At 38.2% G+C, this 18,475-nt stretch overlaps 1 protein-coding gene and 1 pseudogene across 5 annotated transcripts; one reads left to right on the top strand and one right to left on the bottom strand.

Annotated features, from left to right (window-relative positions):
• Window positions 1-217: 217 nt before the first annotated feature.
• Window positions 218-11,221, bottom strand: LOC121808736 (annotated as a pseudogene).
• Window positions 11,222-11,588: 367 nt separating this feature from the next.
• On the top strand, window positions 11,589-14,090 carry LOC121808095 (pentatricopeptide repeat-containing protein At4g21190-like). 5 transcript variants are annotated; one of them, XM_042208453.1, is made up of 6 exons: window positions 11,627-11,743; window positions 11,824-11,874; window positions 12,021-12,111; window positions 13,053-13,151; window positions 13,231-13,587; window positions 13,707-14,090. In XM_042208453.1, exons 3-6 carry the CDS (start codon window positions 12,022-12,024, stop codon window positions 14,043-14,045), a joined length of 885 nt encoding a protein of 294 aa, XP_042064387.1. In that variant the 5' UTR covers window positions 11,627-11,743; window positions 11,824-11,874; window position 12,021; the 3' UTR covers window positions 14,046-14,090. The 5 variants fall into 5 exon arrangements, with proteins under 5 accessions (XP_042064384.1, XP_042064387.1, XP_042064386.1 ...); XM_042208452.1 differs by having other exon boundaries at window positions 12,015-12,111; XM_042208450.1 differs by lacking the exon at window positions 11,824-11,874 and having other exon boundaries at window positions 11,589-11,743; window positions 12,015-12,111.
• Window positions 14,091-18,475: the final 4,385 nt, after the last annotated feature.

Raw genomic sequence — 18,475 nt, 5'->3', positions numbered from 1 at the left:
CTATGCCGTTGGCGAATGGGAGACCGCCACGTGTGCGTCCGCTGGCACGGACGTGCTCGATACATCGAGCAGCGCCGTGCCAGCGGCGCGGTTGCAGCGGTGGCGGTCCTTCGCCTTGCCGCTGGCACGGACGGCGGTGGCGCCAACCGCCACCGCTGCGGATGCTCTAAGCCCCGAATCCCCTTCCCAACCCAACATTTCGAACTAGGGTCAGCAATGAATGAATGAAATCGAGTTCATCTCGGAACCTCCAGCAATGCCAAAAAATCACTAAAATAGTTAGAAATGACAAGAACCATCTGTACTTGAAATTCTTCTGCTACAGACTATAGAAAGAATATACCTAGTGATTTTAGCAAAGAGAAAGATCACTGGTCCAAAAAATCAGATCATGTCAAACCTGGGAAAATCTTTGAAAAGATTCCCAGAGATTTGCTGTATGCTAGAGCTTAATTACTCTTCGGCTAAGACGCTGCTGCTTTCTTTAGCTGATAAAGAATGGATAAAGAATACGAGTGAAACAAACCTCTATAACATCCCTAATCCGCCCTGAACAGATACTTCAGATCTTCCACTGTGAGTCGACTCTGCCTGGTGCCTGTTTCGTCCTCTCCAAAGGCATATGCGACCATCTTCCTCTTTTTTTTGCTGGAGCACACCAAAATATTTGCATAAGCGTTGTCAAAGTGAGAAAACGTATTATAATCTAGATGATGGAATAAACTTGTCTACATCTAGATGCATGGTACACCCACTCCGATTGGGCATTATATTAATCACAGTTGGGATCTTATTAAGTTGGATACATTGGAGTGTGCCTCATGAATGATGACATGATCAAACAAGCTTCATATTGTTTGATTCACCAAAATTAAACACCATATTAAAAGTTCAATTTTGCAATTTTGCGAGGAAGCGTACGATAAAAAAATCTTGAAAAGAAAATGTACCTGTAGGGCTAAAATGCGATCTTCCACTGTGTCCTTCACAGTTAGGTGATAAACAGAAACTGGGCGTTTCTGACCAATACGATGTGCTCTATCTATAGCTTGATCTTCAGTCGTCGGGTTCCACCATAGGTCCAAAAGGATCACATTGCAAGCTGCCACCATGTTCAGCCCGAGACTCGCAGCCTTCAGAGACATGATCATAACCGAAACCTGAAGATAAGCTTTTCACAATTAAAACCAATATGACACAAGCCGAAACAATAGTCAAATTGTCAGTTGTCATACAAACCTCAGGCAGAAGATTGAAATCTTTAACGGCTTTGTCTCTAGCAGTAATAGGCATCGTACCATCAAGCCTACGATACTGAATGTTATTACTTTTTAGACATGATTCAAGCAAATCCAACATCCCAGTCCACTGAGAGAACACAATGCTTTTCTGCCCCCACAGCCTTGACCGAATTGTTGGAGTCACTACATACGTCTGATGTTCTGCTCTCATCCCCGGATTCAGAACACAACTTACCATTGCCACCTCCGATATTCTCTGAGGAACTTGTTTCTGTTGCAAAATGCTGTGGTTTAGAAAGGGACAGCAAGATATTGAGAGCAGCCCTAATTTTTGAAGAATCTTGAGGACATCTCAACAATTGAGGTTTGGAAGCTTCAGCGACTCCGGAACCAGGGCATTCAGCAGTACTCTCCGTACTCAGTTGACCGGACATAGCAGTCCGTAGTGTGGTTATAGAAAATATACTAGACGTTTTAAGAGGAGTTTTGCATTTCTTGGTTGGACACTCGTTGTCATCACCTGATATATGCTCGGATATGCACTGATTGCAAAAGACATGCCCGCATACAGTAACAGCAGCATCTTCAGGTGGATCCAGTAAGGAGTAACGTTATAAACACAAAACTTACTCTAGTAATTATGAGAGGTGGAGTAGTTTACAAATAACATATAAATATTTAAAAATATTGGAATTATTAAGTTTAGAATGGATGATAGATTTGATTGGTTTCAATGTAAAAATTAACGGGAGAACCATATGCATTATGCAATACCACAATGTAGAGATCAGTCTCGAGGTTCATTGGAAACTGGGATTTATGAGGATTTGTAATGCTCGCAAGCTACCAGCCTAAACCAACAAAAATCTAACAAGAATTTTTAGCTGAGTATTCTAGACCATTTAGAAGAAGAAAATAGAATAAAACTCAAATTCGTGCATCTGCAGTAAGAAGCATAATGAAATCTCTCAATGTGAGATACGAACCTCCACAATTGAAACTGAGAACCACAAAAGATAAAAGCAAGACAAGAGAAACAACTTTTTTTAGTAGGGAAATAAAGAGAACCCCTAATTAGAGCAGTATTAAACAACATGACCCACAAAAAACTGCTTACATTGCAAATTCCACAGATCGCCAAAGAACCTTCCAAACAATGCAGAAGAAAACTTTGTTTTTCCTGAGGAAGCTTCTTTACTGTCTCAATTGATGAAGTGATTTTTGCATTAGAGTTATAGCCTTTAACAAGAAGAGGGTGATCACAAGCTTGTCGAAGCCTTAGAAGCATTAATAATATGTTGACATAATTCTGTTTCACAGTGCCAGCTGCTTGATATTCCTATTATATAAATAGAAAAGAGGTTAATATTGAGATCAACCTATATCCATGTGTAACAAGAGATCTGACCGAAGCAAAAAACATACTGCAAATTGAGCACGCGAACCGCCTCTGAGGACCGGGTGGGCGTTGGCACGGGTGGGAGCAATACTCGCTTGGCTTGCCCACCTACCAGGCTTTGGCAGGCGCTGCCCTCCCTTGGTACCAGTTGTTGCGACAGCGAGTTCCGGATCTGGCGTGGGCTCGGTTTGCAAGGGAGTTGATGAAACGCTTTGGCGGCAATGGGGCGTTGAATGTATATGAAGCATTCGCCGCAGTACCATCTCCTCCACGTCCACCTACACTAGCAAAGGTGACAGCTCCGATGTTGTCCTCTAGTCCGCCTACAACAGACAAGGAGAATACTCTACACGCCATCCAACAGGCCCTACCTATACAACAAATGTGCACACCTTTGACAGTACAACCACCCATTACACCTCCAGTTTTGGTGCCTCCACCATCTCCTCCCAGTCCACTTACACCAGCAACTCCACCTACACTAGCACCAGTGACAGCACCGCTGTTGTCCACCTCCGGCCCTTACATTATGCAGTTTCAATCTCCGTTCTCGTCCTTGCTGCGATGTTTAGTTTCCGCTGCCCACCAGTCCACACCTATGGCGGTTTCCTTTCCAGGATCTCTATTTTCATTGGCAGGCGCTCCATTCTCCTATCTGGTCATGCTGCGATTCCTACATATAGTTGGCAATCTTCTATGGTTCGATGCTCTGGCTACTACTCGAAAGCATGAGTTTGAACCTCCACCGGACAGAGTGATGTATTTTGAATTTTAACATAGCCTTGAGGACAAGGCTGTTTCGAGAGTGAGGTAGTTGATACGGATGTTTGTTGGAGGGGAGAGGTTTGGCCAGAATAATAGGGGAAATCCCAATATTATCTCGCCTGATTAGTTAGTTCAATTTCAGAGATTTTATTGTTATTTTGAATTATTGTAGATTTGTTTAGCCGCCTATATAAGGCGGGTCAGTAGGAGTAGCTGATCATCTTAGAGAGATCATTTGTATTGGACGACTTGGTCGTAGGCCTCTGCGGAGGATTGTTATTTCTTTATATTCTATTCAATCAAGTGATCGTTCCTCTATTCTCTGCATTTACACATTGTTGCTTTGATTAAGGAGCATAACTCGTGCTCTCTGTTCCCCTCACGCCTTTCACTCCTAACAGATGCTCATTCGGTTAAACTGAAGAACTAATTTCCAAGCCATTAAAACTTTTCACTATATGGCAAAATAAAGCTAGCACGTTTACCGATTTAAAGTCAAGTCCTCTAGGTTAACAGGTAGAATATAGTCTATACTATGCAGGACAGCAGGAAGAGAAGCAATTTGTTACAACTCCAGTCTGGACTAAAACTACAGTAAAACAATAGAACTAGATTCAAGGATAGCTTTTACCTTTCGTTCGACGCAACATTATAGTCTTCAGCACCGCTTGTAACTTTTTGTAGCCATTACTAGGATTCTTGTTGACTGGAACCTTTAGTTGCTCACAGAAATTCCTAAAGACGGCATATGGCTCATGTCTGAGGAATCTGAAATAGCTATAAAGATCATCTATTGCATTTTGGATAGGAGTCCCAGATAAGCACCATCTGCGTTTAGCACGAAGATGAGTTCGGTGATTCTTAATACTCTGAGCCTCATCCAATACAACCCTAAACCATCCAACCTGGGCAAGAGGACCAGATGCATTTTCAAGCGATTCATTGTCAATTCCTTTGCGAGTCTTCTTACCCTTGGATGATTTCTTGTCAAACATAATTTCATGTAGCTTCCTTTTTCCACCAGATGAGAAATCTTTATATGACGAGCAGTGTTATTAAAAAGCGGAGATGGCGGCGCCGTGGCGGATGGCGGTGGCAGTTTCTAGGCTCAACGCCACCGCCACCATGTGATATGGCAGTTTACTCCCTTTTTTGAATGGCGGCCGCCATTCGCGAAGCGCCGTGGCAGGATATGGCTTTCATGGCGGTCGAGATGCCTTTTTGCCTTGTAAAACGACCCCACTACCCGGCCCACGTGACATGTAACCTAGCCCATTGGCCATTATAAACAGTCTATTTATAGGGTTTATGGGAGTTTCTGGCTTCAAAACCATAACCGCTGCTGTCAATCCAAGTTATCGTCTTTCCAGTCTCCACACGCACAAGGCTCCAAATTCTAGATTTTCATTCACGATTCAAGATACCTGAAAATTTTTATGTACTACTACTTGGACCATCCACAATAGCATCAGACTAGCATAGTCTAGCAAAAAACTCTTTCTGCCACATCATCATGCCCTTCCTACAGCCTAGCCACTGTCCTAGCCTGAACCCTAAACCCTAGCCACTGTCCTAGCCAAGTAACAGCCTAGCAATAGGCTAACAATAGCCTAGCCAATGCCCTAGCACAACAAATAAATTGACAAATACGATATAATTCATTTGAATTATTGGTGTTTATCAAATATTAAAAAAATGAAGTGGAATGAGTTATAAATATAGAGTATAAATAAAAAAATAAAAATAAATAAATAAATTGGGTAGCCTATTGCTCGCCGCAAAATAGGCGGCCAGCGATCGGCTAGCCGGTTAGTCTATGCCCAACCTCTCGTCCGCTCCGCGCTCGTCCTTACCGTTAGCCGATTGCAATAGTGGACTAGACGCCCGCCCTAGCCGCTAGCCTGTAGCTAGGGCGGGCACTAATCCACTATTGTGGATGCTCAATTTGTATTAATTCTACTATTTAATTCTCTCTCTTTTCTTATAATTGTTCTACTCGATGCATGGATTAATTCCACTGTATAATTCTCTCTTTTTTCCTATAACTATTCTACTCGATGAAAGCGTCTCCATAATTATTGTCTTCCACCATTTAATTTTCTAATTTTCCTATAACTATTCTAATTTTTTTGCATCTTATTTTATGTATTATATTTTATTTATTTGTTAATTTATCGACCGCCATTTACGCCATAATACCGCCATGCCGAACGCCATATCCCTATGGCGGTTTTTTGACCGACCGCCATAAGCCGCCATAAGCTATTAATAACACTGATGACGAGGAACCTATGAGATCATCATTTTCATTAACAACAGGCTGTTTTGGCACCTCCATGCTCACAATTGCATATGTTGTAACCACCACATCGTATTTGGTCAGTTCATGTGGATCCTTTGTCCGGTTGCTTCCATAATATACTAGAACAGAGAGATCAACTTCTTTAGTTACTTTGTTGTGCAACTCTTCTGACCACTGTCGGAGGACACTCGTTGGACATACAATAAGGGTGCCGCCAGAAGGCCTGCCCTTTGCTTGCAAAGGTATCTTGCAGTTGTTGATAGGATATCCATTAGCCATAACATGTTCAGCTCCTTCCATAGCATGGCCTTTTTCAAGAATAACATCATCATCATCATCATCCAAATCTAACATCTCTGTCACACTTTGTTTTACATTAGTTTTAGAAGCTTTAGACAGAGGGGCTCTCTCCTTTAGAATAAGTGCAATTGTTGATATTGTCTTTCCAAGTCCCTGTCAAAATTGAACTTGAGAATGATTTAACGGAAATCGCCATGAAATATGCACAAAAGAAGAAATAAGCAAAACCACCAAAGGAACCTGATCATCTGCAAGAATCCCACCAGAGCAACACGCACTCCTTGTTTCCTTTTTAGCCATCCAAGATAAAGCAATACGCTGCAAGGAAACTCAAATATAATCAGTTGAAATTTAAAGTATAATTAAGGAGATGCTGTAGTATTTTAACAGCAGGAGATATTCATGGTCCCCAGTATTTTTGGCAATCCAAAAATTGAGATAGTTCTACCACAAAGAATCAAACTTTAAATCAAATTCCTGACAGCCTGATGATTACAAACTGCTCTAGGGTCTCAACTAAAGCAACATTCAATGAAACGAAAGACTATTTTAAACACTAGTTTTAATAGACACAAGCTAAAACTTTGCATAAGACTATCTTAAGGGTGAAGACATGCTAACACTGATATCGACCAAGACGTTGTGGCATATAAATCACTACAAAGTCAGCAAGAAGATAAGCATCAATCCGGGAGGAGTGATTCTTGGCAGCAAAATGGTGAACATATTGAGATGCAATACGGAAGATATGGTGCAGCAGATTATGAGTTATAATTTCAATTGTTATCTTTAAATAATAAGATAGGATTTCATATCCTTAATTTGTTAGAATTTGATACCTATGATTTGTTTAGTTTTTTTCCCCGACATGCCATAGGCAATAATATCTTTGATCTGTTTAATTTGGATAAGATTACGTCAATATATTGTGGAAGTCTCAATAGGTACAGTTATCTTTGAAGAAGATCACTTTTGGGTGGAGGAAATCCGTGTATGGAGAAATTTGTGGCGTGGCCTCGCAAGATGAGTGTTCCATTTTCTTTTCTTTTCTTTTCTTGTCTTTTCAGTTTAATTTCTCCAGTTCAGTTATTTATCTCATACATCTTGTGCTATTACATGCTGTCAATTTATCAAACATTTGGAGTGCATTGCTGTTTCTGCTTTCCCTCCATATCAAACACGAAAGTATTCACAATAAGGATACCCACACAACACATTTACAAAATAGCAAAATTACCATCAGATAAACAGCAAAATCTTTGTTGTTCTCAAAATGAAGTGAACATATGTACCTGGTGTTTCAGCAGGGACACAGACAAAACTCCATCTGGTGGACACGCTTCTGATTTCGGCTGAGAAAGATCCTGCAATGAATCAAAATCTTGTATTTAAGTATTTTCACCAAGTAATCAAGATCAAATACTCTCCAAGAAATGGCCCAACATTATATTTCAAGTACAGCAAGTTCTCCGCCTCAGTATGAAAACATGAAACTACCACCAGTAAAACATTACCGCTACATGAAATTAATATAAGGAGCATTCAGAAAGTAAAAAAATAGTAAAAAATGGCAGTACAAAATGAGGTTTGACAGAGTAAGTGTGGGTAAAACGAAACCCCTTGTGATAATAGGAATGTTCCTCACAACAATTTTTAAAAAACTGCAGCAAACCTGTTTTCCTTTTTCAACCTGAAAAGGTTCTCACCCACTGGGCCATCCCCACCTCCAACTGAAGGCACTTTGGTAAACAAATTTGGAAAAGGGAAGCTGTGCATATTTATGAGTAAAAATACAAGAGGATTTGGTCCTGTATCTTATACGAGGGTTTCCATAAAATAATTGTTATCAGAGAATTTTCATGCATTTTACCCATTAATTTTTTTATGCAGAGAATAATCAACATATCAGCTTAAATATACATCCCAAACCCGAGGACCAAATAATAGCAATCACCGCCTACAACTACATGATATAAAGTTCAGAAGAGGACTGAACTTGAAGAAAAAAGTATTCCCTTCGTCCACCAATAGTTGGCTCACTTTGACCGGGCACGGGTTTTAAGAAATGTAATGGAAAGTTAAAGGAAAATGACAGTGGAAGGTGGGTCCTACTTTTATATATTAGTTTTATAATAAAATGTGAGTGAGATAAAGTTAGTGGAATGTGGGGTCCATTACCAAAAGTAGTAAAAAGAGTAAATGAGATATTTATTGGTGGACGGATGAAAATGGCAAAATGGGACGATTATCGGTGGACGGGGGGAGTACTTAGTAACCAATTAATATTTTTTCATAATCACCACATCCTAAGGTTGAAGTCACCAAAAGCTAAATATCATTACATAAAAGTTAGTTTGTTGAGTTCAACAGCAGAGCTGGTCGAAGAATATGATTGTTTGAACTGAACAAAATACCTAGTCTAAAGCAGTAATACATACATAGGCTACACAAGTTATACATGGAATGTAAAAAAATGTACTTCACAGAATGATGGCAACAATGGGCAGGAAAAACAAAATGTTAATTCAGTTGTAGATGTGGAACATCTGATAATCAGTATATTTCTTGATGCTTTACATTATGAGTTATAACAACTAGATTATAAATAGTTAACTAGTGGTTGGGTACAAAAAAGAAAGTTTTAACATAGTTCATTTGTGTCAATAGAGATAGCTTAAGGCTGATCAGAGATTCACCTGCAATGCAACTCGGAACATGGCTCTTTCATCATTTGGTTTCCGCCTTCAATGTGTTATTACCATTTGGGTGCCGGGCTCCCTAGACGTCATAACTTGTTTAGTGACGACCGACCTTTCACTCATTACAACATGATTTGAACGCGCTGGAGCACTCATATCCTCAAGAATACACAAATCAGAATCATCCTCAGCCTTGCCTTGATCAGATGTCTTACTCTGAACCCCTTGGTAATTGACATTTGAAATATGACGGAAGAACTTTGGCACCTCATTTTCCATCTTTATGATATTACTCCCAGAGTTAACTGATGGGGGCAGCATAACTCCAGGATGCTCCGAAACCTGACGAAGAGGTTTCCAATTGTGAGCAACAGCTGCAGAACTTTTAACAGAATTATCACCAGCCATGCAAAGGGTGAATTCTCCTTGACTGAAAAAGTTCATCTTCTGTTTTAACCTTTGAATTGATACCATAATTCTTCGATGAAGACCAATCTATGCCTTGACGCCCATTAATCGCATACTTGACTACTTCAGAAGCTCTGGAAGCTATGTCGGAGGATGGTGTTAAGATGTTCTTCTCAACCTTGACGTGACTTTGTATTCTGTGGTGCTCATTGGAAAAGGTATTGGAAGGCTTTTCAGTCTCATTTCCACTGGCGGATTCTCTGGCAGGCATAACACCGTATTCCATTCGAAATGGATCTCTACCACGATTCAACTGTCGAAAATCTGAAGAGTCTTGCTTATGAATAACATTACTGAAACTACTGAAGGAAGATGTTTCAGTGCAGTTGTGTTCCTCAAACAAAGCTAAGTTAGTGCCTTTTTCATCAGAAGACTGTTGACTAAGAAGATTAGTACTATCAAAATTAAATTGTTCTCTGTGACTAGGTGTCTCGCATGGAGCGTCCTCATGGTCATTGTTGTAATAAGGAGAGGAATTATGGAAATCACCACCTATATCCATATAGGAAAAACTATCATCATGACTAATCTGTGATGATGAAGGCTCAGGCATTTAAGAATAAGTTAAGCAGGGATTCCAATCATGTTTCACTAAACTGTTGGCAGGTGCCACCTCGATTCTGAGCATCCAATCTCTTCTTCTGCCCACAGCGTATCAGACATATCAAAACGACCATTGTCTAGGCTAAGCTGGGGCGAAGATTCAAGCATTTCACCATCTGGATTGCAGGAATTCCTAGCAGATTCCACAAAACCATCTGAAAGCAACCGCTTTGATTCTGAGGCTTCAAAATTGTGCTCGTCATTAACCAAGAAAAAGTCTTCTGGAGTCTGCATTCCTATCAAAGTAATAGTTGACTATGATTGAAATGTGTTCATGAAGATAGAACTTTTAACCTTATTGATAAAAAAACACAAGTAGAACCAAAGATAATCACTGCACCAAAGATAATCACTGCTCTCTTAATGAGGAATAATATAATCTGTCATACTGGAAGTTAATGAAACAAATGGTTGCTACCAAATTGCCTGCCTCCAAACCACACCAATTCCAAGTATGATGACAAACATGCATTACTTCGAATAAAAAGAGGCAGAAACAAAAAAAAATTGCTTACCAACCTGTTAGGTCATTATCACGAGATAAATTATCCACCTTAATATCCTGCAAATTGGAAGTAACAATGCTAAAAATGAAACAACTTCCCATGTTCAAATTAGATCATACTCCATGCTCTACATGCACAAAGATGCAATCGCGAATACTCTCTCGACATGCCTATGAATGCTCCAATTCAATAAGTAAATGTAAGACTCTATGCCTCTATGTCTTGCAAGTGATATACATCGTTCATTAGACCAGTTCAAAGACTACACTCAACTTCAAGAAAAAAGGATATCTACAATCCTTCAAAATTATGTGGTATAAACGTGCAAGAAGCCAGTACAAACTCGGATCGAACACAAAACATAATCTTGCATGAACTCAGGGAACAAGAGGCCCTACAACATTATACACAAAATTGCAACAAAACCAAATTTCACAGCAAGTTGCACCTAGTAAATACCCATCATTGAAACAAATCAATTCATCCTCTGGCACCAAATCAATTCATCCTCTGGCACCAAATCACTAGCCCCAAACCCATCAATTACAGTTCCCGATAAAAATAAAAGTAGGGATTGAAGAGAGAATTTACGTGTGGAGGATTAGAAGGCTCGTCCAAGAGTCTCCAAAGAACATCAATATCGATCACATCAAACTCGTCCGAAGCTAGTTCCTTCTCCGCTCTACAAAACTCAACCGCCGGCGATCCCTCTTCTGCCTCCACCATCATCATCACAAACTCAGCGCCACTCAAATTAACTTTCTTCTTCACAATATAAAACCTACTGAATTTCCACCAAAATTTAACCATTTTTAATTTTTGAAAATTTTATAATAATTGAGTCATTTATATTTTTAATAAAAAAAAGTACATTTATTTATTATTTTATTTTATTCTTTTTTATTTGATTAAAAGGGAACGGAGAAAGTTTACTTTTAAAATGAGTAGTTTATTTTTTTTAACAAATACATAATACTACTTGTTTACTTCTATTAATTTTGCGGCCCTCCAAATCTTTAGTAAATAAACCTCACAAGCAGATGATTTAATTCTAACAAAGGAAAAAAATAAATTGAGAATATATATTTTTTATTTATAAGGTATTTTTATTTTTTCTCTATATGTAGATGTTAGAAGAAGATATATAGAAAGAATTATACAAAAAGTATATGTGTGGAGAAATGGTAAATATGTCTTTTAATAATTGAAAATATATAACAACCTCTCAAATATCCTTCTTATTAGAAAATCAAATTTATATATATATAAAAAAAATGTATGATAGTTATTGCTTTAATGAGTTTATCCCAATGTTTACCTCATTCCGGAGATGCTCTAACAAAAATATTTGGGGTCTAAAATGAGATTAATAGAAGTCATGTGCATCCCCAAGTAAAATGAGCTAAATAGAAATGGTGTCAAAACCCAGGACAGAGATTTATCGCATTGCCCAATTTCAGGTATTTTATCTCTGAAATACACTCAACTGCGTGTTTCGTGTGCGTCGATTGCTATCTAACTATAATTTCATATTTCAAAGCGATTTCAGCTTCAATTGTGATTGGAATTTTTTCAGTCCTGTTTCGGAAAGGTGCTGAATTTTTATCATTTTGCTCGCCTGCAGTGCCCAGTTTTGGATTTTGATAGTTGAAATAGCTGAGTTATGATTTCTTTTATGCTATTTTTTTTCTATTCCGTTCAATTACTTATGAATATACTGTATATTGTTAGTTGTAGGATGCTCAGTTTGAGGCATTCTGTTGCAAGTATCAGCAGTATTGGACTGCAGTCAGTTGAATTTGGGAAGAATAGGTATCCATGTCTGGTGGTAAGTAATTTTCTGACTACATAATCGTTTGAGGTTTCTTGACTGCAAACAATATACCCTAATAAACATTATTATGTCTAGTTTTTCAATGCCAAGTGAATGTGAGAGGTTGTAGTTGGCCAAGTGCCAAATTTTAACCAACAATGGGGCATGGAATTATCAGTAGGAGCAAAATCATGTTGATGATTTGGTCTGTGGTCATTAAACTGATCTAGAATTATGTTTGGCTCGGCAGCTCTGCTAGATAGTTAAATCATTGTATAGAGGTTAGATGCGAGAATTGAACATGCATAAACACAAGTTACACATTGTATAAAAACATGTATTCCATGAATAAGATACGAACGATTGGATTCAAATATCATGATTTGTTCATCTCATATTAAAGGAAATTTGTATGTTTGTGTGCATGTGTAGTTCGTGTTTATGCATGTGATAGACAATGAGAACGGAGAAAAATCTTGAAAATTGAATTGTACTGAATACGAAATCCTCTAATGAGGCCGGCGGTAAAATACAGCTCCAACTTCCAAAATCCAAGACCAAGGACACACTGTTCACTACTTGAGGAGCTATATATTATTGCTATAGAAGTTTAGAACTACTTATAAGCTCTGAGTCTGACTCTATCTTTAATTGATAAAAGTTGTCTCTGACAAACCTCTAACAACTCGACCCTCAATGAAACTATAATTAATGATCAACGATCTCTATCCTCATATTTCCCATTTTTCGTTATATCCAATTCTCACTAGATATTTTCACTCATTGCATATAAATACTGCTGTAGATTGTTTGTGGGCATATCTTGGAACTACTCACAGAATAATTTAAAACCATAGTTACATTTCTGAGGTTGAAAATTTCCATCGCTTAGTAAGGGTTTGAAGGGAACAAGGATACAATAAATATCCACACTAATGCATTAGTAATATTTTCAGGAATACGCCGCTAAAGGTCCTCGGCCAAGGTATCCTCGCGTATGGAAAACCAAAAAAAGGATAGGTACCATTTCAAAGTCCGTAAAGCTTGTTGAATGTGTAAGCTTTCGACCCACATGATCTCTAGTTTTGGCTAATAGTAGAATCTGATTTATTTCTTTTACCCGCTTTGCTTCAGATCAAGGGATTATCAAATGTGAAAGAGGAAGTGTATGGTGCTCTTGATTCCTTCATCGCCTGGGAACTAGAATTTCCCTTGATCACTGTGAAGAAAGCTTTAAAAAGTCTCGAGAATGAGAAGGAGTGGAAGAGGATAATTCAGGTGACAAAATGGATGCTAAGCAAAGGGCAAGGAATAACTATGGGGAGCTATTACACTTTACTGAATGCTTTGGCTGAGGATGGAAGGCTCGAGGAGGCTGAAGAACTATGGCAAACGTTGTTTAGTCGCAACATCGAAAGTATGCCACACATGTTCTTTGAGAAGATGGTTTCCATCTACTATCACAGAGAAATGCATGAGAAGATGTTTGAGGTTCACTTCTCAATCTCTCTACACCAAGCTTCGCGCCTTTTTCTAGTTGTTGTGAAACTGAGGGTGCTTTGCTCTTAAAATCACGATTTATGATGGCTAAATCGTCTTCCTCTATGCAGATATTTGCTGACATGGAAGAGCTTGGTATCAGGCCAAGCGTGGCAATTGTGACGATGGTGGGGGATGTTTTCAAGAAACTCAACATGCTGGACAAATACGAGAAATTGAACAGGAAGTATCCTCCACCAAAGTGGGAATACCAATATATTAAAGGTAAGCGTGTCAAGATAAGAAGCAAATATGCTGATGATCAAACTGAAAGCAAGAGTGAAGTGAATAGCTCTGCAATAGAAGCTAATAGTGATGCAGTTGAGCTGCATGAGAATGCAGAGGTTAGTAGTGATAATTGCAATGAGGAAACTAACTTGTATCTACCTCAAACAACCCTTGAAGATTGATAACTGTATTTTATTAATGGCTAGTTTTGGTAATCTTGTTGTGTAGTACATGATTCTTTGTGTGTGTGTGTGTGTGAGAGAGAGAGAATTTTATGTCTGGATGAATTATTTTTGGGTCACCTTCCAAAAACCTCAAACTTAATAGTCACATACTATGAAAAACCATTAATAAAATGATTTAACATTAAATTGCCACTGCACTAGGATACCTAATCATAACAAAGGTAGATATAAGATTCAAATTTCATCCCATTTATATAAAAGCACCAATTAACAACAAAACAAATTGCTTCTAGCTAATTGATGCTAATTCACTACCACAACATAAACAAATATTCTCCTTTTTTCTACACATTCCTCACATTTAGCTTCCGCAAAGCCCCTCTCTTCCACTCTCATTTCCTTCTCAAATCCATCATCAAAATTCATGGCATAGCTATATGGATCATATTGGAACCTCACTTGTTGTTTGCTCGTCGTCTTAGTCGCCGCTGCTCTTATTCTCCAGCAGAGCCTTCTGCAGTGGCTTTGAATTCTTCCTAGTCTTTCTATCAACCCCATTTCTCACACAATATTCGAACTACTTAGTATTTTTGGAGAGACGAAAAAGTGAACGAGTTGCATTGCAAAGAGATTTCGTAAATATATATAAGCAAGAAAATGGAGGGCCTCAATTATTCCATGAGAATTGGAAAGAAATGAAAGAGGATTGAGCTAAAGACGAGACAAGAAACGTTAAAAAATTAAATAAATAAATCCTTACAGTTTTTACATTGGGGGACTCAAAATTCCAAGTATAATATTTGTACACACATTCACACAGTAGGCTCATTTCACTATCAAGGTGGTTACACAGTGACTGCCAAACACTCTCACATTTTCTTAGATTTCTAACTTTGAAATAACTTACTATTCATTGCTATATAGTTAAAATGCTTCCGCAAATGCTCCATTTATACTGTTGTAGTACAATTTTTAGCATAGATTTGCAGTAGGATACTCATATAGATATTCACTAATTTTGGTGTATAGTAAGGGGGTTCAAATAATGTTAATAGTTTTTTGTATGATGCATCAATACCTATTCTTGTTTGAAAGCTAGGTTTCATTTTTTTTAGTTGGATGTATTCGAGAATCGGAGTTAGGGTGGAGAAATGAAAATTGTGTTCTTTTTATTCTGGTTCAAAATCTAGTTTTACAAAGTTTGATATACTTACATTATTCTTACTTATTTTGCATAAACCATACGCATGATTAAATTCATTATGATATGTACTCGTACGTACATAGTGCATAATTTAAAATATAGTTTAGTTATGCAAAATTACTTGATCCATATTGTATGTACTCATACGTATACCAATGATACCATTCACTTCGTATAGAATATGATTGAAAAAACAAAATTTTATACCCCTCAAATGAAATTACAGTAAATTAACTGCCAAGTCATTGAACAATTTTGTGATGAAATTTGCATAGATATTATTCCATTCTATTTACAGCTGTTTGATATTGATTTGAAACTGTTGTCCAATATTCTCTTGGAGCTAATAAGACAGAGGGAGGAATTTATGTATACGTATAAAAATACAAACACGGTCCATATATATGTTTGATGTATTCATATGTTTCTGATACATCAAATCAACAAACCCTTTTTATGTGAAACTCCTTTTGTTTGCAACAAAAGTTGATAAGAAGTGGCCTTAAATAACACTGGATTTTTCTTGCAGCACTATTTTTGTTTGTGTCTGAAAAACTACTTAGCCAATTCTCCATACTCTCATCTTATTCTCTGTCATCTCAATCCACACTTCCCTTCCTGACTCCCATATTTTACTTCGATGTAAATGATACTGATATTAGTTATATAGTACTACTAGTAATAACAAAATTTGATGAAATGATACGCCCTGATATAAGAACTATGCAGCCTTCAACAGCCTTGAAGTTTGGAGGAATTATTTTTCAAATTTTGAAAATTATGAAATATCTTATGATATCTTGAAAGAACTTTTAGTACAATGACAAACCTCAAAAGGCTGTTTGCAATTTTGTACCTTTTCACCATAACCTCAATTGGCTCTTTGCAAATTGGTATATTCACATTTCAGACAAAGAAAGAAAAAAGAGATCTTTGTAAATAGACCGAATCTTGAACACTTTTAAAATTTCATCATTTCTATTTGTTTAGAACAAAATCAGATCTATACAACTAAGGGAATGTGATATACTATTGCTTAGCCAAATGGCTCAACGATTTTCCTGTGTTGTAGATAGAGTTATTTTTCTTGTAAATTCCCAAGAAAACAAATATTTTGGAGTTGTGGAAGAAATAAAATGTAGATTGGTCCAATAATAGAGTGAAATAGTGAGCGGGCCTTAACTGGTTGGAATTAGATGGGTGTGATGTGGGCTAGTCAGTGTGGTTGGCATCTTATGACAGTGGCTCCAGTTTTATCAAACACAAATTTCATCCCCATCTTATTACTTTTTTGGTCCATTTTATTCAGAAAGTGGTAGTTTTTTATGATTTGTTGTCTCATATACAAATTAAATTCAACAACACAGTGAAGATACGGAGTACAATATATAGAGTATAAATTTATTTCAATTTTTTTCTGCAATTAAAAATGAGGAGATTTGAATCCTAAAATCTTGAAATCCAAAATGCTCAAACTATCAAAATAAGTCGGTAGAGGTTCACCAAGCGCTAGAAAACAAAATTACTATTAGAGCATCCACAATGGCGCCTAGCGCACCGCCTAGCCGAGCGCCGGTGCTAGGCGGTCGCTAGGCGAACCATTGGAGGAGTCGAAAACCGCCGAGCGGTTTTCTGGAAATCAATTTCGCCTAGCGCTAGGTGGTCAAAATCCGCTGGGCGATCCGCTCGGCTCCATTGCAGCGCCCGGATCGCCCAGCGCATAGCCGAGCGGATTTTTTATTTTTTATTTTAATTTTCGAAACACTATATATACGCGATTTGCACGGAGGCGAGGGAGCCGGCGAGTGATTTTTTTTAAGTAATGTACTTTTTGCGATTTTGAATGTCATTTTTTTTATTAATGTACTTTTTAAAAATTTTTGTACTTTTTTTTAATTTATTGTACTTTTTTTTAAATTAAAATAGTATTATTAATGTTTCCCGTATATGTCTCGTAAATTAAATTCCGTATATTGTGTTATTAGTGATGTGGCTATTGATGTGGCTGGGCTATTTATGATATGACTAGGCTATGGCTGGACTATTTCTGATGTGGCAGGTGGATTTTTAGTATTGATGATGTGGCAGGAGGAGTTTGTGGCTAGGCTATGGCTGGGCTATTGCTGAGCTACAACCACTGTGGATGCTCTAAATATGCTATTGATAAATGTTAAATAAACTGCGGTAAAATAAAAGCACTAAAGCAAGAGACAAACCAAAACTACAACAGAACCACCTAAGGACAAACAACATATCACGAACACAACCACCAAGTCAATCTAAAGAGAGGACTTGCTTGTCTAAATTGCATAGAGAAAGGAGAACATACACATTAGGCCATCCACAACGTTGTTCCTACACCGTTCCTTAAACCACTATTTGAGGGCCTCACTGTACTTTTTTACTCCATTCCTTAACTAAGGAACGGAACCTGCAACCCTCCGTTCCTTAACCGTTCCTTAAATTACTATTCATTCAATTTCATTTTTTTATTTCCAACCCAATTCAATTTAAATAAACACACTTTATTAAAAAACACACAACATTAAAAAAAATTTAAACTTTTAGAAAAATAAAAAGCACACAATTAAAATCCTAAAAAAATAAAAAGTACACAATTTTAATAATTTCATCCGCTAAAATTTGCCCAAATGTGCTCAATTAGATCCTGTTGGAGTTGGGTGTGGGCACTAGAGTCGCGTGTCCTTGCACGAATAGATAACCGTTCTTGTATAGACGGATGCGCTCCACTTCGAGACGGACTACTTGCGGTTGAGCTTCCGGGGGATTCGTCGTCGAACCAATTTCCCGCCTCGGGTCCTTCGTCTTGGACAATCATGTTGTGCAAGATTATGCACGTATACATGATGTCGACCATGTTTTCCATGAACCACGTACGAGCCGGGGCTTTGATGATGTTGAAGCGCGCTTGGAGAACCCCGAACGCCATCTCCACATCCTTGCGAGCAGCCTCTTGCTTCTGCGCAAAAAGAGTCTGCTTTGGGTTCGCAGACCCACTACACGTCTTCACGAAGGTAGGCCAGATCCAAAGGCGGTAGTCGGCAACGGCCTCAAGTATAACGGTTGGGTGGGTGCCTTTGTGGCCGCTCGTGTAGGACCCCTTCCACGCCACCGGGCAATTCTTCCATTGCCAGTGCATGCAATCGACGCTGCCGAGCATCCCGGGGAATCCGTGCACTGTTTCGTGAAGGTCGAGCAGGAA

The sequence above is a fragment of the Salvia splendens genome, chromosome 6, assembly GCF_004379255.2.
Source record: "Salvia splendens isolate huo1 chromosome 6, SspV2, whole genome shotgun sequence".
In the NCBI taxonomy this organism is placed as follows: Eukaryota; Viridiplantae; Streptophyta; class Magnoliopsida; order Lamiales; family Lamiaceae; genus Salvia; species Salvia splendens.
The sequence above is the reverse complement of the archived record's forward strand: the minus strand, read 5'-3'. Positions and strand labels throughout refer to the sequence as shown.

Coding starts and splice junctions, on each gene's coding strand:
- LOC121808095 (XM_042208449.1), top strand. CDS start 11,947: ATGATTTCTTTTATGCTATTTTTTTTCTATTCCGTTCAATTACTTATG. Junction 12,112..13,052: donor ATAGGTATCCATGTCTGGTG/GTAAGTAATTTT, acceptor TAATATTTTCAG/GAATACGCCGCTAAAGGTCC. Junction 13,588..13,706: donor TGCATGAGAAGATGTTTGAG/GTTCACTTCTCA, acceptor TCCTCTATGCAG/ATATTTGCTGACATGGAAGA.